Source organism: Pogona vitticeps, chromosome 13 (genome assembly GCF_051106095.1).
Source record: "Pogona vitticeps strain Pit_001003342236 chromosome 13, PviZW2.1, whole genome shotgun sequence".
NCBI classification, from domain to species: Eukaryota; Metazoa; Chordata; class Lepidosauria; order Squamata; family Agamidae; genus Pogona; species Pogona vitticeps.
Window position 1 is genome coordinate 4,151,699 of NC_135795.1, and position 23,584 is coordinate 4,175,282.

At 46.7% G+C, this 23,584-nt stretch overlaps 1 protein-coding gene across 1 annotated transcript in view; it reads right to left on the reverse strand.

Moving 5' to 3' along the window:
• Positions 1-3,122: 3,122 nt before the first annotated feature.
• LOC110087124 (syntaxin-binding protein 4) overlaps positions 3,123-23,584 on the reverse strand; it is a 54,301-nt gene continuing 33,839 nt past the window's right edge. The window contains exons 11-22 of the mRNA XM_072982708.2: positions 23,320-23,392; positions 18,459-18,556; positions 16,769-16,865; positions 14,436-14,563; positions 11,081-11,173; positions 10,224-10,289; positions 8,735-8,923; positions 7,867-7,983; positions 7,449-7,498; positions 6,788-6,927; positions 5,463-5,520; positions 3,123-3,467 (exon numbers count right to left, since the gene is read on the reverse strand). Coding sequence (XP_072838809.2) covers positions 3,362-3,467; positions 5,463-5,520; positions 6,788-6,927; positions 7,449-7,498; positions 7,867-7,983; positions 8,735-8,923; positions 10,224-10,289; positions 11,081-11,173; positions 14,436-14,563; positions 16,769-16,865; positions 18,459-18,556; positions 23,320-23,392 — 1,215 coding nt within the window. The 3' untranslated portion in view covers positions 3,123-3,361. The remainder of the gene's footprint in view (positions 3,468-5,462; positions 5,521-6,787; positions 6,928-7,448; positions 7,499-7,866; positions 7,984-8,734; positions 8,924-10,223; positions 10,290-11,080; positions 11,174-14,435; positions 14,564-16,768; positions 16,866-18,458; positions 18,557-23,319; positions 23,393-23,584) is intronic.

Sequence of the window (23,584 nt, forward strand, 5' to 3'; positions counted from 1 at the left end):
GTGATATATGTTTTGTGTGCATAAATTACGTATGTGTGCATACATATAACTTATATATACATGTTATAGGTGGCCCTTAATCGTCAGCAGTTTGAGTTGGCCCCAGAAGGGGACAGCTTCCTTAAAACCAGGGAGACAGCATATGAACAAGTTGTGCCAGATGAAACCCTAGCACAGCTGTATTCTGAACTAATGGAAGCTTCGAACATGCCTTCAAAGGCAACAAGATACACAAAGTTCTTCTCCGTGACCTGCTTTTTTTCCAGCATGGAGGGAGCTGAGGTTTTGCTTTGCTTTGCTTGCTTGCTTGCTTTTCCATCAGGCGGTTCGAATGTGAACATGCAGCCTGTTTCCTACAATTCCAAGTCACCCAGGAGCGGAAACAAAATACAGCACGTTCCTGTTTAGTCGGTCTGTCAGCCAGTCCGTCTTTGAGGACACACCGTTCCAGGCTCGGCTTTCCATGGTTGACGTGTGGGCTTTTACTGTTTCAGAAGAACCTGTTTTTCACCAGTTTTGTTTGGTTATAAAAAGCAGCATCGTGCGCGTCAGTGGTTTTCTCTGCAATGGTATCTGTATGGCTAGCTTGGCATAGCATACAAATCTAGGTACAGTGGTGCCTCGCATAGCGACGTTAATCCGTGCAGCAAAAATCGCTGCTAAGCAATTTCGTTGCTATGCGATTTTAAAAAGCCTGTTTAATTTTAAAAAACCTGTTTAATGCGTTCCTATGGGCAAAAAACTGACCTTAAAGTGAAGATCCTCCATACGGCGGCAATTTTCGCTGCCTCTTAAGAGGAATCCGTCCCTAAACACAGCGGGCGGCCATTTTTTTTACCCGGCGGCCATTTTGGAACCGCAAATAAGCTTTTAAAAAAATCATCGTTTTGTGATAATCAGTAAGCGAAACAGGAAATCGATCATCACAAAGCGAAAAAAACCCATTTAAAACATCACAATGCGATCGCTTTTGCAATCGCAAAATCTTCGTCGCTATACAGTTTCGTCGCTAAACGGAGCGCCCGTTAAGCAAGGCACCATTGTACATAAATTGGTTTGGCTTGCTCCTCTCCCCCAAAAATGGACGACTCTGCAAACAGACCTCATGCAAATGAGAACCTCTGTCCATGCTTGGGACAGAAAGAATCCAGCTGCGTCCAGATGTGCACGGCACAGCAACCCTCAACATGCCCTGTGTACAAGGAAAGCCAAGTTTTCCTTGGAATCCTCGCTTACTCTCTTGTCAGACAGCAGCCACTCACTTCTCTTTGCCCCATCATTATCTATATGGAAAAAAGGTTTCGTAGGTTTTGAAGCACTATGTAGAAAACCTGTGAAACCTTTTTGCTGAGAGCAGCCACGGAATGAAAGTAATGAGCTTGTTGTGCAATGAAAATGTTGCTTTTTAGCTCCTGTAAGTACTGCCTGCCTCCACTCTAGCAGAGAGGAGGACAAATCGGGACGTATACCCCCCTAGGTAACATTAACCCTTTCATAATTTTATAGTGGCTTAGGGTGCGACTACACAGTGAGGGAAATGCAAATTAAAACACATTCTTTCACTGGGTAGTTTCTCCAACGCATTCAGTTCTTGTTAATTTATTTATTTATTAAATTTGTATAACGCCCCATTGGTATCAACGCAGTACTCTGGGTGGTTTAGAATCAACTAAAACAGTAAATGTAAGTGGCCACACAGGCAGAAGAGGGGGGGATCGTTCTAATTGCAGTTCCACTTGAAGAGCCTGTAGGTGGCGTGGTTCAAAGAACTGCCTTAAGAAGGCTTTCTGTCCTCAGTGATTATTTCGTCCTCTTGTCTTGCCTAGGGGATATCTAGTTAAGCCGTTAAAATAAAAAAACAGGAGCTGACACGGAAAAAGGTAAGTGACACACTTGGAATAAATCCCCATGGAGGCACCACTCGTCTCCTGATACAACAACCAAAGGGTAACATTTAATATATGTACAAGCTGTATGAAACCATGGGCCCATGGCCCTGTTACTTGAAAGAGAGGGTACAAATATTTTAGGTTATAAACAAAAGACAGAAATAGAAGAATATGCTCGTTTTTAAACAGTCCTTTTGCTTTCATTATATTTTAATTGTGGGGTCATAGGTGGACGCTCAGTCTCTGTCCTACGAGTAGACCCGTTCTAGATGGGCGGTATATAAATCTAATAAATAAATAAATAAAATGCACTGTAAAATTGTTTTGCAAGATTATGGAACATCAGAAGCTTTTTGTACACCATCCTTACCGGGAAGCAGATAGTGTACAAAGATGCTGTTTGTCATACCTTGCCACTAGAGGAATTGGAGGTGTGTAAACCTAACGGGGATTTGGGTGGTGTATACAAGGATGTCATCTCTTTATTGCACCCTTTCGGAAATATCTGTCTAAAATTTGCAGACAAATGATCGCCAGGGTAGAGTTGATCAAGCGTAACCCAGAATTTTCCCATTCTGGCCAGATTTCATGTTTTAAGACAGTAACAATCAAAAGTTCTGGTCTATGGAGCAGTTTGAAATTCCTTTTCCAAGTTGGTTACATTTCTACAGAAATCTACATAGTCAATAAGAAGGACCTTCGGTGGGTGATTCAACAGACTCGAGAGCTGTTATCTTCATTTTGTTTATCAGAACGATTGGCTGGCCACCAATCTCTACCAAATGCTCATCACATAAAGACCAATGCTTAATTAATATTATTTCCCCTCAATTTTTTGAAAAAAGCAAATGGTTATCAGGAAGAGCTGTCCAGATATTCATCCTCAGCCTTAAAATGCAGCGTTTGACGACCCATATAGCTGATGTCGGTTGGTGTCCAGGGATGTTTGCCATGAAGAATCCTCTCAGGATTCAAGTAGTAGAACTGAAATAATCCTTGATATCCTGTAAAGTTTTTTTGCAGTCACAAGAGTGACATGCAATGCATCTGAAAGACAACTACTAACAAGGAATGAGCTACAAAAACCTACAGCCTGAAAAACATACAGTACTTTGGTTTTGTGTAAGAAATCCAAAGGACTTCGGGGTTTCCCTTAAGCTGTCGGTTGGTGCAACTGCGATAACCAGTTCTCCAGGCATCTGCCTGGGAAATTCAGGCATCTTGTAGCAACACTTGCCTCAAATGTTTATTTATTTATTTCCATCTAAAGATGAAATATGAGGGAGAACAGCTTTGCATGGAGCAACGTAGAGGTGGCTTGTTGCTTGAACGGGTGGAGAAAAAAATAATCAGTCCGAAGATAAATATGTGTGTCGGTGTGCGGAGTTCTCATACTCTCCCGTCTCCAAAGCAGAACGGTCCAGATTTCGAATGTTCAAGGTCCAGAACAGGAGGGTGCTGCCACTGGGGACTTACGCTGGCTTCTCAGAAAGATCCCTGCAGGCGTTTGGGAATTGTGTATTGTTGCCACTGCCCTGGTTCGGAGGAGGGGGCCATGTCGTCTTCTGATAAAGGTGGCTAGAAATAGAAAACAGGCATCATTCAAGGGCCGTGGAGCCGAAACGCAGGAACATAAGTGAAAGAAACATGGAAATATACCGATGCAACTTCCCATTTCAGGATACCCAGTGTTTTGACTTCATTCCCCCACCTGTTTCCAAAAACAACATTTTAATTTTCATCTCCGGCATATTTTATTTACCCCTTCTCCGTTGAGAACCCGTGGAAGTTGCCATGAAACGGATTGTGTGATGGCCAAATGAAATGATCTGCTGGTAGAATAAAAAGCTAATTGGAAAAAAAAATTGCAATCAGCAGTGTCCATCCTGAATTCTTGGATTAAGAGTCCAGAATACCATTGAGAGGCAGGGTTTTGTAGGAAGACATGGGTTTGCATGTATGCTTACCCTGGGGGTTGGGGTGGGTGCTCTTATTTTATTCATTCATTCATTTATTTGTTCCTTTTTTATTTTCACAAATAGGATGGGAAGAAAAAAAAGATAGATCAAAAACAACTTGAACTGAAGTAAGATAAACCTTTATAATACAGTGGTGCCTCGCTAGACGTTGATAATCAGTTCCACTGAAATAGCTGTTTAGCGAAATCATCGTCTAGCGAAAAGCATTTCCCCATTGGAATGCATTGAAACCTGTTTAATGCGTTCCAATGGGGAAGAATCGTCGTTGCCTAGCGAAGATCGGCCATAGGAAAGCCGCTTTGCGAACCGCCGATCAGCTGTTTAAATCGCTGTCTTGTGAAGCTTAGGTCCCGAAAATACCCATTTTGTGAGTGTGGAGGGAGCTGTCAAAATTGTCCCATCCTGAAAAGGGAGCGAGAGGCAAAAACAGCACACGGCTGAGGACAGAGACAGACCGCGCGAGAAAGACTCTCCGTTTCAGGAAGCTGTGGGTGGCTTGGCAGATTGTCCGGATACGAGAAGAGCAGCGTGCGATCTATAATAAAACTCCGGTGTCTTTTCAAAGAACATTTGGTAGCTTAGGGAACATGAAGGGAGGTAAGGGGGAAATGGCTGATCCCAGGGCCAATAATTCACAGCGCGGAAGGATGATCTCCTGCAGATTCATGCACATGCGTTACCTTATAAATAAAAATCGTATGGCATTGCTTAACCCTTAGCCTTCATTCTCGGCTGCTGCAAATCTAAACACGTGCAATGGGATTACATTCCTGTCTGCTCCATTTTCAAACACTGATTGATCGGCTAAATTTTTTTATCCCTTTTTTTCTGTCAGGGAAAGCCAGGCCTCAGGGCTGGCTCCTTCTTCTTTCTTCTCCCATCAACCCTGCGAAGTAGGAACCGGCTGTGAGAGCGAATCACGAACCCAAGAAAATCCAGTTGGTGCGCGTGGGAAACTAAAACAAGGATCTCGTGAGTCCTAGTCTGACCGTAAAACCTGAGGATGGATGGCGTGCAGTCCACCCAGGCATTGCAGGACTACAAGTTCCAGCATTCTCCACCACTGGCTGGGGCTGATGGGTATTGTAGTCCAGCAGCGCCCACTGGGGTGCCTCTGTGCTCACCCTGCGCCAGCTACTTCGCCACACTGCCTCGCATGCTACGTTTTGCCCATCCTGCTCTCCTGTGCTTGACACACTTCCAGGAGGCAGGGGCCGCCCAAGACATCTAGCCGCCTGAGGGAGAGCAGCAAAACCATCAGGGGGTCTAATATCCCAAGCCAGGTGAGATATTTTGGCCTTCGAGGGACAAAATCACGCGAGCAGCACTACAGCTCTCCGACAGCAAAAATGTAATAAACAGATCTCGCCCACCCCCAAATGAATCATGATGTGCTCTTCACAACCTCCAGGATCGGAGGGAACACATTTCCAGAGATCCTGGCTGCAAAAATCTCCTCACGGCAGTCTGTCTATGGCAGATAGAGCTGAGGTAACACGGGAATAAGAGAAGTGGGGGATGCATTAAAGGAATTTGGTGTCCTGACAAATGGGGAGGGGGGAGAATTCCAGTTGAGGGGATTCGAAATACTCACTCTTTGTACTCCGGGGTTCCATCACCAGCCGGACAGTTGTCACCGTCACGCAGGAAAGCTGTCGAGGCGAGCAAAAATGGCACCGTTCAGCTCCTCTCTAATGTTACCAGCAAGATCCATCGGGTATTAAATACTAAGATTGCTTGAAACATCCGCTAAATCAAATATGTCACCTAGCTTCCTGATTTCCTCACTCACTGGCAGGCAGTGGGAAAGAAAGCTCCCTTCACCCCAAATTCGTCAGCTCAGATTTGCATCCAAATTTTACACTCAATCCCATCCACTTCCCCCATCCACTTAGTTGTGACCTCTGCCTCCCCCATTTACCTGTGAGTCCCACCCCTGTACTTCCTGGACTGTTTCCCTTCTTGCTGCTCCAACTCCGATAGTGAAAAGTAAGGAGAAAAGGTCGAGTCATGGCAACTGGACTTCTTTCATATTAGGCTGAAATACTTCAGTCTGAGTATTCAGTATTGCAAACGTCAAGACAGAGTTTCTTAGCCCCTTTCCCTTTTGTATCGGCACTTAATCATCTTTGGGGGCTAATATAACAAAAAAGCAAAGTCAAAAAAACAAACATAGTGCCTTACAGTCTAACAAATATATTTCAAGGTGAGGATTTGTGGCTCTTAATTGACTTCTTCACCTACATGGTGTGAAATATTTATAGCTGAGGTTGGCTACATTCACAAATTCCAGTGTTTGTCCAAAGGCGCAAACAAAGACCAAGGCTCTTTGCTGTCCAACTATCACCAACTCAGGCCAACCCTATGAAAGAGTGACCTCCAAACTATCCAGTCAACAACAGCTCTGCTTTGCTCTGTGTTTGCAAACTTCCAAGGTACTTTAGCTCACTATTTGTATAATTAATAAACCATTTCCTCCCCCATCTTGTGTGTCAACCACATTTTGCGGGCAAGGGAGTCAACGGATTGACATGATAACTTAAAACTCTTTTTTTTTTTATGGGGTGTCACAACTCCCCCGAGAAAAGTCTTGCAAATGTTAGTTTGCAAATAAAGGTGCTGCCAGATCCTAATTAGGAATGTAGGCAGTAACGTATGCAAGGTTGAAGTTTGGGGGTTAGAGGTAAATGGATAGATTCAGGACCTTGGACAAGGCACGTTTGTCTAAAGCTGGAAAGCACTAGCTAGGCTTAATCCCAAATCGGTGCCATCTGAGTCCTGGGAAAGAGTTCTTAACCCAAAAGAGCCACCTGGGCTATGGGCCAGGTGCGTCACAGACCAGCTTCCATCACATAAGCTCCCCGGTCATCCAGGACCTCGACTCCTTTCTCTCAGGGAGGGGATGGGAAAGGAACTTACCATCCTTGGTCGGGTGCGACAGGGACATCTGTTCTAATAGTTCATTTGCTTCTGCTATCAAGAAGCACTCAGGTTCTGAGGGTGGAAGAGAAACTTCTGAGGCCCCCTCTGTGTTCTCATCCTTGGCTCGGCTCTCAGCTCTGGAAAAAAACAGGATAATAAATGTTCTTTGGGGTTTCCATGGGGGATATTCCAAGTTCCCATCTCAACTGAGCCACAAACTGGCAAGATGGCCTTAAAATGTTGGCTTAAAACACTGTCCTCACTGTCTGCAATGTAACTGAGGACTGGCCTACATTATAAGTTTGTGGCAAAGATGATTAAAGGTGGCTACGCAGAGTGCCCTGAGAGTGAAGGCGGTTTGAAACTTAATGTGTGACTTTGACCAGCTATGCTCATGCCAACTAATCTACCTCACAGGGGTGTTGCTGAGTATAAAGGGGCAGGGAGGCTGCCTTGAGCTCATTGGAGGAAAGGAAGGAAGGAATGGATGGATGGATGGATGGATGGATGGATGGATGGATGGATGGATGGATGGATGGATGGATGGATGGATGGATGGATGGATGGATGGATGGATGGATGGATGGATGGATGGATGGATGGATGGATGACGGATGACAATTAAAACGCTAAGCCTGATTCTCAAATCCCTTCTCACCTTTTCTCTTCCGGTAATGCTGAGGAGGTACTCAAAAGCTTATGGGCATTCTGGAGGAAAACAAAAAGAGAAGAAGATAGAGATTTCAGTATTACAATATTAATAATATTTATGCCCCATCGGGTCAGTTCCAACTTATGGCAAAACCTTTTCAGGGTTTTCTGGTTATAGAGTACTCAGATGTTGTTTTCCATTCCTCGCTTCTGGGTGTGTTCTAGGATGATGCGACTTAGTGAAAGCCACACCGGTTGGCCCTTCTCCTAAAACAGAATCAAACACTTGACCTATGGCTCTATAGGAAAACAATCCTATTGTTTCTGATTGCATTCATTTATAGCAATCTGCTTCCATCCTGAACGATAAACCCAACTCCTTATTTCGGTCACTGGACAGACCCGATCCCACCTCCGCGCCTCACCTGCACAAACAGGAGGAGCTTCCTATTGAAGATTTCCAGGCGCTTCCGTGCAACTTCCGATTTTCTCAGTTGCCCATCCGTCTGGGACAGCTGCCTTTTCAGCTCTAGGACGTCTTTCTGGTTCAGAGGCAGGGAACAAAAAAGGGGTGTCGGGAGAAAGGACAGGGAGATCAGTGTTTCTGGTGATGGATAAGTAGCCACCGTGTTTGGAGAAGCTAGGACAGCCCCAGAAAGTCTTGGGACTGGAAAATATCCGCCACCACCCCAAGTCTCCAATGAAGTCTTCCTACTCTTGATGATACAGGAATGGGGACCCTTTGACTCTCGAGTAGTCTTGGGCTTCACCCCCTTGGGCTTCGTGCCCCAGCAAGAACGGCCAATGGTAAAAGACTCTCGGGTTAGATCTACTGCATCTTTGGCGGTGCTTCCCAACCTTGGACATTCTTGGACTACAACTCCCAGAAATCCTGGCCAGCACAGCTTGAGGTGAAGGCTTCTGGGAGTTTTAGTCCAAGAATACCTGGGGACCCAAGATTAGCATCCACTGATCAAACTTGAGCTTAAAAACATCCACCCTCTGATGAACTCCGTTCCAATGTCGAACAGGATTTCCCCCCCTAATGTTTGGGTCCAATCTCCTTTCTTGCAAATAAAATCAGTGACTGTGGGTCCAACTCTCTAGATCTGCAGGAAGGGGAAAGATGGCTCCATCTTCCAGATTTTTAGGGTGGCTGGATTTATTTATTTATTCATTTTATTTTATTTATACCCCGCCCATCTGGTCTTACGACCACTCTAAGGCCACCTTTTCTCCCGACTAGACATATCTACCTCTCTCGGCCACCCGGCCAGCTCCTTCCTAACTAACCTCCGTTTCTGAAGCCTGCCTGGCTTTCTTCCCCAGGAGCTGAGTTTTCAGCTCCACGATTTCTGCCTCCAGCAAATGAATCACTCCTTCGTAATCTTGCTCCGCGCTGTGGGCCTGCCGCTGTGAGGCCTCGGCCACCTGTAGCTTGTTCTGCAGGCTCCGGTTCTCGGAGAGGAAGCCCAAGGCTTTCTAAGATGGAAGAGAAGGTGAGGAGGGCAGAGGGAGAAGGAGACGTTACTTCCAGAGAGTGGCACTTAATCCATTCCCTCCTCCGAGCTAGACCGGAGAGCCAACAAGATCCAAGATCGTAGCGAGAGAGGGTTGGAGGGACATGCTGGAGATCTTCGCTCACTGAGGAACCTCAAGATAGGCCTCCATCTCCGGAGAGCATGATCCCCTGGGGAGAGCATTAAGGTGTGCAGCGTTTGGACGCTTCTTGCACAAAATGGGAAAATAATTCAATAAGGGAAACAAGACTGGAACTTTGTGTTTTTTTTTCAAGAAGTCAGGATATTTCAGCTGTTGGAGACAGAAGTCTCAGCAAGAAGTATTGGTTCAGGGGGACTCCTCAAATCCCAAACCAAGAGACATGTTCTAAGTATTCTCTGCCTCCCAGCCAACCAACCAACCATGTGGAGTAGAGCATGGTGGATGGATGCGCCTGGAGGAAGCGATGAGACTTGTACCTGATCCATAATCATGTTATTTATGTACTGTAGGTATCTGTCAGATGATATTTGTTGACGTATAGGTGGGATCCGAAGAAAGATGGCTAGTCAGGGAGAAACGGTATCTGTGTGCCCTTCCTTCCACATGTGTGAGTACATGCATGGGTGTTTATTGACAACCTGTTTCTAGAAGAAATTGAGTTTGGAAATCTCTTTCTTTGGACAATGACTCCCCCAAAAAGAAGTGTTGGTCAGAAAAGAGAGAGAATGAGAGAGAGGAAGGAAGGAAGGAAGGAAGGAAGGAAGGAAGGAAGGAAGGAAGGAAGGAAGGAAGGAAGGAGCTGATGATGGAGAGAAGGAAGGAAGGAAGGAAGGAAGGAAGGAAGGAAGGAAGGAAGGAAGGAAGGAAGGAAGGAAGGAAGGAGCTGATGCTGGATGCAAGGAAGGAAGGAGGGGAGAGAAAGAGAGAGAGAAAGGAAAGAAAAGAAGGAATTTTTCAGGCTCGGATTAAAATTTTGTTCCCCCTTTCTCCCATCCTATCCTTGCCACCCAATCAGCATAGGGAGTCCAACTGATTGAGTTGCTGGAGGGCAAGGGTGAACCATGAACTAGCCAGGAGGTCTTCTCTATCAGAAGGCAGACTTTGCTTCCCAGACAAAGGGTTGTTAAACTAGCCTGCTGCAATGGGTACGTTGAGGGAGATTAACCCTTTACCAGAGGGACGGTGGAACCAAGAATTCCTACGTGAGCCATTCTACCTGGTAATTACTTGCCCAAAGAAATCAAAGAGTGTAATCGAATTCCTTCACTTTTTCACTGACCTGGTTCAATCTCTGAAGCTCCTCTTCCATGGATTTCCTGCTGCCTTCCACCTCCTTCAGGAGAGACTAAAGGCAGAACAAAACGGGACAAGACAAGACAGATGAGCAACGCATCCCACCCTGTCGGTCCCCCCAAAAGCAAAGTGTTCCAACGATGCTCTAACAAGCCCCTTCGAAGCGCTTTCATGAAATTGCTTTTTGTGGGACTGAGATCAGCAGCAGCCTTCGCAAATACATCAGCAGTTCTGTTTATCATTTATAGCTTTCCACTGAAGATCTCCCAGGGTCATAATCATCACCTCTATCTTTCCAATGGTCTACAATGAGTTATGACTGCCATTAGAAAAGGCCATGGAGTGGAAGGACGGGTCACTGGAGACCGAGGCCAAAATCAACCACCCTCTTGTCTTTTTCTGAAAGCTGGAAAGTGAAGAAAGCTGATTCAGGGAAGGGGGAGATTCGTTTGAAATATGGTGCTAGAGATTTGCAGATACGCTAGAACGAGTGGGGCCCTAAATCAAATCAAGCCTGAGCTCTCTATAGAGGCAAAAATGATGACACCGAGGCTGCCCTACTTTGGGCACATCCTGAGAAGGCAGGATTCTCTGGAAAAGACAATAATGTTGGGTAAAGTTGAAAGCAGCAGGAAAAGAGGAGGACCAAATATGAGATGGACTGACTCTGAAGGAAAACCACAAGCTTGAGTTAGCTCAGAGGCTACGAAACCATCTGAGACCCAGTCGTTGGCCTGCTGAGGATGTGCCAGGCTCCTGCGCTTCCCCCTTTTGTGACATTGACCGAAAGGCGTCAGCACCACGCCTGGAATCCAAGCCACCCAGACAGGGTTGGAAGCCTACCTTTAATCTCCTAACCTCTTGCCGTAGCTCCGCCGTTTCCAGTTGCAGCTGGTCGAGTTCTTCGCTGTCGTTGCAAGACACGGAGTCACAGGCCTGTAATATTTGAATCGGAACATCGTTGAGCCCGAGCTCATCACTAAAACCCACCGAGACCCAAAGACCCTTCCCTTTGGAAATACAACAGTACAATCAAGGAATGGAAAATAAGTCTCAACACAGTAGAAGTCAATGTTATTGTATAACCAGATAACATCTCAGCACCTCCTGTCCTCATTATTCTTGGTTAAAACCTTGGCTGACGTTTCTGCGGTAGGAAATGCTTAAAAGCATAGTGTACAGATTTATCTTTTTTTGGACATAAAATGATCCGTGGGTTAATTACTCAGCGGGCAGTCAAACTTACAGACAAGAAAAGCATGACCTAGGCATAAGTCCAAGGGTTAGAGGAGACCCATTGTAACGATGGGAACTTGGTAAGTCAGCAGAAAGGTAACATCCATTGAATGGATAGGTCTACTTTAATGGAGGGCCTAACGTTTTGATTTGGGTGTTAAACATGTCAACGTCTTCTAAAATACAAGGACATGATCTCTGGAAATAAGGTATCTCTCTTAATCTCCCGTTGAGCACAAGTAAAGATATTAAGTGTGAAAGCCAGCAGGAGACTGGACGAGAGATGGGCGTGAACCGCAGGTTCAGTGGTTTGTGATGGTTCGTCCTTTGGCCGAACTGGCGCTTTCCAGACCGGCCTCTTCCAGTGGGCGCTCACTCACTGGCAGCACGCCCATTTCCCCGCCCCACCTCTTCTAGGCACTGTCTCTGATTGGGCACGCCTCTGGAGGAGGCGGGGCTGGGAAATGGCAAACACCTGTTGCGCCAAAAAACGAACTGGCACGAACCAGTTCGTGCCCATCTTTCGACTGGAAAGATGCCAGAAGGGCAAAAAGGAGGGAATATATATATTTTCCCCCCTGCTGAAAGTGAATTTTGAAAATCTAGATCTTTCATGTAGGACCAAGCTTTGTCGGGAACATGTATGAGAAACATTCAATTTGTGGGCCACAGTTTTCTGAAAGGTGGCAACCAGGATGAGTCATGGCATGCTGGCTGTAGCCTTCTGAGAGCTATACTTCGAACATCAAACACTTCCCATTTTGAGTCAAAACCATCTCTTTTTTTTAAAAAAAAAGGAGCATCTGTAATGAGAACGATATGCAGTGGTGCCCCGCAAGACGATGTTAATTCGTTCCGTGAAGATCGCTGTTTTGCGAAAACATTGTCTTGCGAAGTGCGGTTCCCCATTGGAATGCATTGAAATCCTTTTAATGCATTCCAATGGGGAAAAAATTGTCGTTGTTTTGCGAAAATCGCCCATAGAGAAACCGTTTTGCGAAGCGCCAATCAGCTGTTAAAATGGCTGTCTTGCGAAAACCGGTCCTGAAAACACCCGTTTTCCGAGTCGTAGACTCAGCTGTCAAAATCATCGTCTTGCGAAAATCGGTCCCAAAAAAAACCCCATCTTGCAAAGCATGGTCCGAAACATCATATAGCGAAAATCACCCATAGGAAACACTGTTTTGCAAAGCGCTACAGCGATTGCGAAAACTCATCGTCATGCGGATTCGTCATTTTGCGAGGTAATTGTCTAGCGGGGCACCACTGTACCAATGTGAGAGTTGCTGGTAGGCCAACTGCTTTATAGATGTGTTCACTCTGGAAGGGAGTCCCCCAGAAAACAACAAAACAACTTTAACAGCCAAATAAAATCTTCTTGATATCCAAAGTACTCTAATCCACCAGAGAGAAAAATGTATTTCCTAAAGATGTTGCCTCTGAGTTGGGAAATTATCAAAAACCTAAGCACACGGAAGAGCTTGTTTTGCATTGTTGTTCAAAGTGGCAGGGTTTACTACCTCCTTCATGACTGAGGATTATCCTTGCACGGTTTCACGATGGCTTCCCCCCCGACAATCTCTAGGAAACTCGTCTGAAGCAATCGCCTGAAGGTAGAGGAGCTGCTCAAGAAGCTTTGCTGGGTTAAACCCTTCGTACTTCGCCTGAGAAAATTTACATGCAACATCAACCGCTTTCCTTTCAGCTCCTTGGACACCCGTGAAATCGAACGGCCTTTGATTTCGTTCGTTTTATGTTGTGTGGAACTGAGAAAGCGCTTAGGCCGAGGGGGTCGATTTTATGAAGTGTGTCACCCATGTATTGGTTATAGGAATCAGGAATTGAACCACAGGAGCACAAAATTATTTATGGGAGGCACTTCCCTGGTGCCTTGAGGGAGAAATTTAAGCATCTCACAGTGAAACGCCTACTCCTTAACCCGGATAAGTTCTGCTGTGATTCTTGCTTTTTAAATGTATTGTTCATGTCACATCGTGGGCTGTCCTGGACACGGCAAGACCCCAGGGGGGTTGCAGCTTTCTGCCGTTTGTATAACAAAGGAGAACAAGTCTTCTGCGCTTGGAGAATGCATCCAAACGGCGTTGTCAAAGAACACAAATCTTTGAAATCTCGTCTGGGAATCCTTGATTCCGCTTTGGAGCTTTGATATATTTATGAGCTAATGGACAGCTTCCATCCGAGAACCTCTGATGCAGAAGTGAACTTCCAAACAAATGACAGAATCATAGAATAATTGAGCTGGAAGGGGCCTATAAGGCCACCGAGCCCCTGCTCAAGACAGGAATTCAAATCAAATGGTCCCATTTTCTCTTGAATGCCTCCATAGCATTGTAGTGCTTACCACCTCCCAAGCTCATGGGTCCCATGGTCATACTGCTCTAATAGTTAAGAAGTTTTTCTTGATATTTTGCTGAAATCTAGCTTCCTGTTGCTTGGGCCCATGATTATGTGTCCTGCACTCTGGGGGTGATCAAGAACAGATGCCTGGGGAAAAAAAGCCCACTGTTACCTGTTCACACGTTCCTGCAGCAAATAACTGAATTTCAGTTTATGTCAGTTGCCAGTGAACAGGTGGAGATGAGCCAGCCTGGGAAGCCCTGGGCAAGCTGCATATACAGTCAGAGAGCATCCCCAGAGGAGGAAATGATAAACCACTTCTGAGAACGTTATATCTAGGAAACTCCGGAAAGGCTTGTTGTAAGTCAGACTGATCAATGGAATGTATGCACATCACAAGTCTTAAGAAATGTACACACCCCTAGAGCATGAGGGACCCCATCGGCAGTCTCGGGAGATCTGAAATAGAGATTTCTGTACAGAATTATGAACCCAGTGAATGCCGTTTCTATATGAATGTGCATTAGCTTCTGAGAATGAGCACAGCTTTCGACTATCCACATTCCACGAGGGACAAGAAAAGAAAGGTTGGCCCGGGACTGACCAGGGAATGGAACGCTGATGTGTCCAGCAAGGTGGCCACTTCGTGCTGAGTGAAGAGCACAGTGTTGGTATCAAGGCCGGCGTCCTCAAGCTCCTCGGGGAGCACATCTCTGAGGGCTTGGAGGACATCTGTCAGGAGGAAGAAAAGGGGAGGAGGAGAGAAAGAGTTAAGACAGAGGCTGATGTCTTCAAAGCAGCAGGAACTCTAGAAGCCACAGTACGTCAAGCGAGACATCCCTCCCAACCAGGGTTTGCAAGAACTGTAGGTTACACCGAACAGTTCCCAAACTGTGTGCCATGGGACCCCGGGGCACCACCAAACCTGGCCAGGGGTACCATGGAATCCTCAGAAGTACATCCACAGAATCCTCGGAATTACTTCCACAGAATCCTCAGGAGTATTTCCACAGAATCCTCAGAAGTACTTCCACAGAATCTTCGGACATACTTCCATGGAAGTACTTCCACGGAATCCTCGGAATTACTTCCACAGAATCCTCGGAAGTACTTCCATGGAATCCTCAGGAGTATTTCCACAGAATCCTCAGGAGTATTTCCACAGAATCCTCAGAAGTACTTCCACAGAATCTTCGGACATACTTCCATGGAAGTACTTCCACGGAATCCTCGGAATTACTTCCACAGAATCCTCGGAAGTACTTCCACGGAATCCTCAGGAGTATTTCCACAGAATCCTCAGGAGTATTTCCACAGAATCCTCGGGAGTACTTCCACGGAGTCTTTGGAAGTATTTCCATGGAATCCTCTGAATTATTTCCACAGAATCCTCGGAATTACTTCCACAGAATCCTCAGAATTACTTCCACGGAATCCTCGGAAGTACTTCCACGGAATCCTCGGAAGTACTTCCACGGAATCCTCGGAAGTACTTCCACGGAATCCTCGGAAGTACTTCCACGGAATCTTTGGAAGTATTTCCATGGAATCCTCAGAAGTGTTTCCACAGAATCCTCGGAAGTGTTTCCACAGAATCCTCGGGAGTATTTCCACAGAATCCTCGGAAGTACTACTCAGGCCAGGCTTCCTCCTTCCCGTCTCCCATCCTCACCCAAAGTATCATATCGGGGAAGCACAGGCAGTGGCCCGTAAGTCAAGGGAGCCACGAGTCAAAAAAGTTTGAGAACCCCTGGTTTACATCGTATCCTCTGGATGGGGCTGCAGACATATCAGTCGCTGGTGGATCACGCGGTTTCTTTTGTGCGGCTTTCTCAAGCCATGGATGGCCTCTCAATCTAGGCACTCGCCTTGTATTTTAATCAGATCCTTGGTCCCCGTTGTGCTATTGGGGCGAGACTCCTTCAGGAATAAGAGCAACAAAGAGTCTAGTGGCCCCTTAACCCCCAACGGCCTAAATTAAAATCTGCGTCTTTCCTCCCTGTTATCTCTAAAGTGCTCTAGCGTAAAGTCCCGGCCCCATTGCCTGCAGCATCATGTTGACAAAGAGCATTTTGACCTTGAAAGCTTGCGCAGAAAGTTCTCTATGCTTGGAAGGTGGATTCATAAAAGTCTCCACTGCCCAAGGTAGAGCAGCAAGCATGGATCACCACAAGATGGACTGCTCTCAGTCCCTAGAGGGCAGCACCTCCCTACTTATCAATAATTTCTAGCATGGGGCTCCTTGGTTTACTTTCTGATGTTTTCTAGAGGTGATCTAGAAAGTCAAATAACATTCCCACGCAGGAGAACAGAAGTCAAGCCACCAGGAAGCCAGAAGCCTTACCAAGGCGGTCGCCATGAACCAAAATACCCTAAAATCCATTCATAAAAGACAACGGAAAAACCTGGGTGAAGACAGACTGACATGGGGGCTTCCTTGGAAAAGGCACAGATCAGAGGAGGGTGAGACGTGAAAGCTCTCTCCCAGGCATGAGGAAAACAGAGAGAGACTGGTTCCAGTGAGCAACCCTGAGTGCTCACTGGAAGGACAGATCCTGAAGCTGAGGCTCCAATACTTTGGCCATCTCCTGAAAAGAGAAGACTCTCTGGAAAAGACGCTGATGTTGGGAAAATGTGAGGGCAAGAGGAGGAGGGAATGACAAAGGACGAGATGGTTGGACAGGGTCACCGAAGCGACCAACATGACTTTGACCCAACTCCGGGAGGCAGTGGAAGACAGGAGGGCCTGGCGTGCTCTGGTCCATGGGGTCACGAAGAGTTGGACACGACTAAACGACGAAACAACGCAAAGACAGGAGGATGGGAAGTCACAGGACCCGGTGGTTTCTAACTCTATTCCCATCTTCCCTAGCATTAGGGATGATGGGACATGGAGACCGAACATGTTTAAGGCTATGGACGGCGGCGTGAGCTCACCTCCGTAGGCCACTGTTCCCTGCGAGTCCGTCGTGAGACTTTGCCGTAACTGCCTCTTCTTCTCTTCGCTCACCTCTAGGCTCAGGTATTGCAGCATCTTCAGGCGGGAATCCATGGATGGAGTAGCGGCAGAAAGGGAGAGTTGGGTCAGAGGAAAGGAGAAGGCAAAAAAAGAGGCAGAAACCTGGTTAGAAATCTGTTCTTCATTCAGGGGTGCTTTTGAGAACTTCGTGACGGGGTGGGGGATCATGTATTGGATTTAGAAGAACTGGCCTGGACGTCTCTCTGAAGCTCCAGCTGATGTAAAATATTGCTCTTTGACTTCTATCATGTCCTTGTGTTTTCATCTAAACTGGGAGGTTATTAGAAATAGGAGAAGCCTCTTTTTGCAACATCCAAGATGCCCAAGATGGGGGTTTAGGGAATGGTACTTGGGAATTATACTTTGAAAAAGGAATAGTTTCCAAGTTCAGGTGTCCAAAAAGCCTCAGATCATGACACTCCTGCGCCTCCTCCCTTCACATCCACTTAAGCAAGACAACGTTGCTCTTGGCTAGCGTCTTTATGGAAAGTCGAGTGGAGGGCGAAGTGAACCAAATGTCTTGTTTCTGGTCAAGACAGCTCAGCCAGGATTCTCAAAACCCTGGGCAGAGATCTCTCCTCCAGCGTGAGATTGAAACGCTGAGTGCTTTTCTGTCTCACGGTGGCTTGTGCAATTTGCACAAAAGTATCTGTAGCATCTTTTCTCTTTCTGAAACCAAACACATCACTTGTACATCCAAAGGACAAGAGAGTGGGAGATTTGCTGGAAAAAGTTATGCCGTAAATGTCTAATACTTGTGCCTTTCAGCAGTCCAACAGGAAGGCAGCTGTGATTATAGTTTTAATTTTTTTTCACATCTGCAACAATGCACAAACATTGCACACATTTTGTCTAAAAACAACTAACAGCATCCTATAGCAGGGAGATGTGGTTGGTTTTTTTGCACTTTCCCATTTAGCACACCAGGATAAACCAAGTCACAGTTTATATATCCCTGAGGGGAGAGATTGAGACCATTAGCTGGTTGGCTATATCTAGTGTATCACAGCACTGATGGTTATAGTTGTATAAAATCTGCCTATAATCTGCAGGACCATCTTCAGCCACTGGGGTGCAGGTTTTCCTAATTTTCCCTAACTTGCAAAAAAAAGAACCTTCAGTCAGCTCTCTGATTCCTTTTTTAAGAGGGCCTGTAGGCAACTCCATGTGATGCGCATGTCTGTGTGCCCCCCCCAGAGTGTTCAAACAGCTGAGAGGAAGAGAGAGAAAGGCTGTACAATCACTGATGGAGAAAAAGAGAAAGTTAAGCAGCAGGAGACTAAAGTGTGGTGGAGACTAAGAGTTTTCTTACTCTCATGACACTTGGTACTTAATATTTTAATTAGGAATCAAACAGCTCTTTCCACATAGGCTCCTTCCAGTGTTTAAGACTGAATGCAGCTACCTTTTTTTGGTGGTACCTCCTTGTGCCTGAACAGAAGTGTCACAACATCCTTAGGGGTGGGGGGGATGACCTCTCCTCATGAGGATCTCCCTCTTCTGACTTCCTATTTAATATGCTTTTGGAGAAGCAGAGGAGGAAAAATGGAAGAGCCTTTCTGCTCGACGACAGAACCTCTATTTCGAGGAAACACACGTTAGACTCACCAGTTCAAGTTTGCCATCCTTGAGGCGGACGTGAGGATCCAGTGTTACCTTGGGCTTGGCCACGAGCGCCGCTCGCTGGTTGGAGGGGGAAACAGGAGCTGAAAGGCAAGGCACCATGGTTTCCATCTACAACAACAGGCAAGCAGGTCCTTCCTCTTCCACTTGGTGGACGGGAGCGTCGGCATTGCACCAGACTGATAAACAACGAAGGGCCTCTTGGCACCCTTCCTTTTCCATTTCCTACACAGCCAAACTGAAGCCCCGCTTGCGTTTGCAATTAGAGAAGGAGACTGAGAACCAGGAGGCAGAGAACAATGGAATGGGGCGAGGAGGGCTTGCAAACCCCTCGAGCAAGCCATGCAGTCCCAGCCCACAGGTCGCCAAGCAGCCAGGAGATGGGTGAGTCTCCTCAGGACCAGGAGGGGAGTCCCTGCAGCTGCAGGAGAGACCGTGTCCTGAGGAGAGACAGTGAGAGGAGCCCAGAAGCTGTGTACCCTTGCCGGGTTTATTGGCTTGCAACACAACCAGGCAACGGAGACTCCAGCCACCCGTTTTGACACGTCTGCATCAGCCCGGACCTGGAGAGGCAAGTGAGGGAAGGAACAAGGAGACAAGAGCTGCATAGACCACATTCTTGCACTCCTTTGTACCAACCTTGTCTAAAAGGAGTGCCCTCGACTCCTTCCTGCCTTCCAAAACCTGGACTTTGGGGGGAATTTCAGCGAGATGAAGCTGGGGGCCCAAGCAGACGAGGTTGTTTAGAGACTCTCACTTGCTCTGTGTATGTGTGTCTATGGGTACATGTTTGTGGGTGTCTTTGTGTGGACAGAGTCCACTTCTCACAGGGAAAGAACACTAGACTTTGCAGGCATGCGGTGCAAATGGTACAGGCATTTTCTGGAAACTTAATTGAACCTAATGGGGGCGGGGGAAGAACTCCGTGTCTTGCTCTCATGCAGGAGGTGAGAAATCTGATGGGACGTGAAAATTCCTTAAAACTAGCGAGCGTTCAGCTCCCTACGGTCTTTTTGGACATCCTAACCGTCAGAGAGACAGACAGGTGATGCTTGCTTTCCACACCATGTATTCCATACCTTTTCGATCTGGAGCACTCCAGCTGTTGCTGGATTCGATCTCCACCCTAACTAGCCAGTGGTGAGCCATGATTAACGGGCTGGGCTCAGTGGCCAGATACGCCCATGCCAACTCCATCATTCTACGATTCTGTGTTTATGGGAGCTGGAGACTAACAGGGTGTGACATCCAAGATTAAAGGCAGCCTGCTTCCTGCCATTGCCTACGAAGTGTTGTTCCATGAAGGACTCAAATAAGCTTCTAATTTCAGCCAGCTGTTAAATCAGGCAAGGCCGGTGGACAAGGCAGCGTGACCTTGGCAGATTTTGGAGGAAGGTCAGCTTGAAGATTGCTTAGGAAAGCATCCTGCACCCCAGCCACTTTTGCCTGTCAGGAAGGGGAAGACGATTTCACTGAAAGATCGGAAGAAGAAGAGGTAGCAACGCTACCTCAGCAAGCGTAATCTTGCTAAATCCCGAGAGAGCCGTCAGCCCCGGCCAAGCATGACAGCTTGGGACATGGCGTGAGAGACCGGAGGGAGGCCCACCGTTTTGGCCACGAAGGGTTCAAGGACGGAGCAGCTTCTGCTCCTGGCTCCTCATTAATCAGGATTAGCTTTGTGGGGACGGGCTGCTTATTATCTGAGAACATGGTTTTCCCAGGTGAAATGAAAGGCCAGCCGGTAACACGGTCTCCCTCCCAGATGGCGCTTCCTGTCTGTAGCCACGGGACCCCAAGGGAATCCTGCTCCTTGTCGGCTATTGATTGCTCACAACGACTTTTCGGCCTCCCGATGAACTGGCGGTGGCCTCGCCGGACCAGACGCTCCCTGCTCACGGACTCCCAAGCACATGGCAGGCAGCCCTACCTCTCCTTCCGGGAAGAGCATCCTGGCAAGAAAAGGACCAAGGAAGAGAGCCAGCCTGTGCAGGGCTCGGATGAAGTCTCGGGAGACCCACGTTCTAATCCTCACACGACTGCACATGGAGCCACATGCTGAGTTGGGATTCAGGATGCCGGGCGTAGAAATCATTGAACTCAAGGGTCTCGCTTCTTGAATAGACATACTCAGGATCTCTCTGGTAATCCATAAAGGCCCAGGAGGATCTCTCCACAGAGTCAGCTTTCAGGGTGGGAAAGCCGGGTGGTCCCCCATGGGACTGATCTGAATGGGTACTGAGCACCGCTAAAGGGGGCATCGAGCGCCACAGGCCCTGGTCTGTTCATTTTTTCAATGTGTTGTCTGAAGTGAGGTATGTGTGTGAGGTGGGCAAAAGGCAAGTCGTTGTCACCATTTTCTCAAGACGCAGTTTGGGTACTGTCTATAAAGCCGAACTTCCTTGGTAAAGGTAAAGGTTCCCCATGACCATTTTTTGTTCAGTCGTGTTCGGCTCTAGGGAGCGGTGCTCATCCCCGTTTCCAAGCCATAGAGCCAGCATTTGTCTGAAGACAATCTTCCATGGTCACATGGCCAGTGCGACTTAGACACGGAACGCTGTTACCTTCCCACCGAGGTGGTCCCTATTTATCTACTCGCATTTACATGCTTTCAAACCGCTAGGTTGGCGGGAGCTGGGACAAGTGACGGGCGATCACTCCGTCACATGGATTCGATCTTACAGCTGAAGATCTACAGACATTACATCACAGAGGCTTCTGCGGTTTAACCTGCAGCGCCACCATGTCCCTCTAATCTTCCTTGATTTAGGTCTAAATGATGCTTAGAGATGGGCACGAACTTCCGGTTTGGCAGTTCGCAATGGTTCGTTCTTTGGACGCCCATTTGCCCAGAATGCTGCCTTCAAGCAGATGCCCACTAAAGGAGGCCGGATTAGAAAGCTGGGAACGCCTGTGCATCGAAAGAACGAACCACACCAAACCACCAAACCATCTGTTTGCGTCCATAACCTCTAATTATGTTTCTTGTCCAATTTCCAGCTTAATGTCTTTTGGAAATAAGCTCTGAGCACAGACATCTTGGTCCTTGCAGGGGAGCAGCCACACTTGCCCCAAAGCCCATAAAAGCCTCTCCGTGGCTGGGCCAAACGGAGAGTGGGTGGGAGCATCGAAGGCATTCGTCATCCAGGGAGCCGACCTTGACCGCTGCAACAGAAAGGATGACCGGCGTTGCTCATGGGGAGCTAAATCAGTGATCTAGATGCCAAAGAGATTTGGGATCTCATTACTAATCTCTTCAGCTTCCAAGTTCTTCCTTCCACGGGAAAAAGTCGACGTAGGTGGATGTTGACACTCAAGTTGAACGGAAGCCACATTTGCTTCACTTAACTTCGGTATGTAACATCACCTGCATCTGTGGCTATGTGCACAGATTTTAGAGTGTGTATGTGTTTTTTAGAAAATAAATAAATAAAAGAAACCTAAGTGCCTGAGTATTGATTGATTTTACTGTTTGTCAATATGTATATTGCACAGAGCCTCGTGGCACAGTGGCTAAACTGCAGTACTGCAGCTAAAACTCTGCTCACAACCCAGGGTTCAATCCCAAGTAGCCGGCTCAAGGTTCACTCAGCCTTCTGTCCTTCTGAGTTTGGTAAATTGAGTACCCAGCTAGCTTGGGGTGTGGGGGGAATGTGTAGCCTCATAATTAAGTTATAAACTGACCAGAGAGTGCTTTAAACTCTATGGGGCAGTATAGAAGCAGGACACTTTGCTCTTTTTTTTTACTTTGTATTTATTCTTTCTTCGTATTCGCAAAGGCTTTCACGGATGGGATCTAATGGTTGTTGTGGGTTTTTTCCGGGCTCTTTGGCCGTGTTCTGAAGGTTGTTCTTCCTAACGTTTCAACCAGCTAATGACACCCGTCAATCAGAGTGACAGATAATCTATCATCCTTATCACAACAACACACCCACAACAAAAACACACTGATCTACCATAATCACCCATCTCCTGAAAAGGACAAAAGCTTGATCTCACAGCCATAAATACTCCACTCCCAAACCAACTGCACCAGAGCACAGAGTGCTGTCCTATGAAGAGACCGGCCACAGAGACTGGCGAAATGTTAGGAAGAACAACCTTCAGAACATGGCCAAAGAGCCCAAAAACCCACAACAACCATATTCTTTCTTTCTTTGAATGCTTCATTCATTCATTCATTCATTCATTCATTCATTCATTCATTCATTCATTCATTCATTCATTCATTCATTCATTCATTCATTCATTCCCTCAATTTTTATAATGCCCATCTAGCAAATAGCTACTCTAGGCGGCTTACAGAAAGGAAAACAGATATCACAAAAATCATAAAACACATTCTAAAATACAAAGAAAATTATTTTTTAAAAAATGACAGATGGCAAGAAACGGTCAGGCACTAAGAACCTTCCTGCTCTTCCACATATCTAATTGATTGAGGAGAACCTTCCAAAAAAAAACCTCCCTTGATAAATCACTGTTTTTAGTAGTTGTTTTTTTAAGGCAGGGAGGGAGAGCACCTGGCATAATTCCAGTGGCGGCCCCTTCCACAAGGAAGGGGCCACCGCGGAGAAGGCCCGGCTTCTGGCTTTGCTATTGTTCTGCGCCATCAACTCGGAACCAAATTATAGTGACCCTCATTGGGCTTTCAAGGTATGTGAGATATTTAAGGAGTGGTTTGACCCGTTCCAGTGAGTTTCCGTGGCTGAGCAGGGATTTGATTGCAGAACTCCTGAGTCTTAATCTGCCACTCTATCCACTACACTACGCTGCATATCAGACATCTGAAACCTCTCCCTCTTTGTAAGGACGCCTCTCGGCGGGTGATCTTTTTAGAATCTCTTACCAGATATGGTGAGCTCTGGAGGGCAAATATCTGGTGACGGAGAAGGCACTGGGAAGGGGCTGTCGTGTCTGCTCTGGAAAAGAGAAAGGCAAGAGGGGCAAACCGTCAGAAAAGGAAACCTAAGACTCTAAAACAGACACCGAAGGCAGAGTCTCGCATGGTTTACACAGTCCCATGTGATGAATTGCATTTCATCGCCAGTGGTCAGACCCTAACAGTCCGGGAAGCTGAATAGGAAATCCAGCCCAACTATATCGCCCCCTAC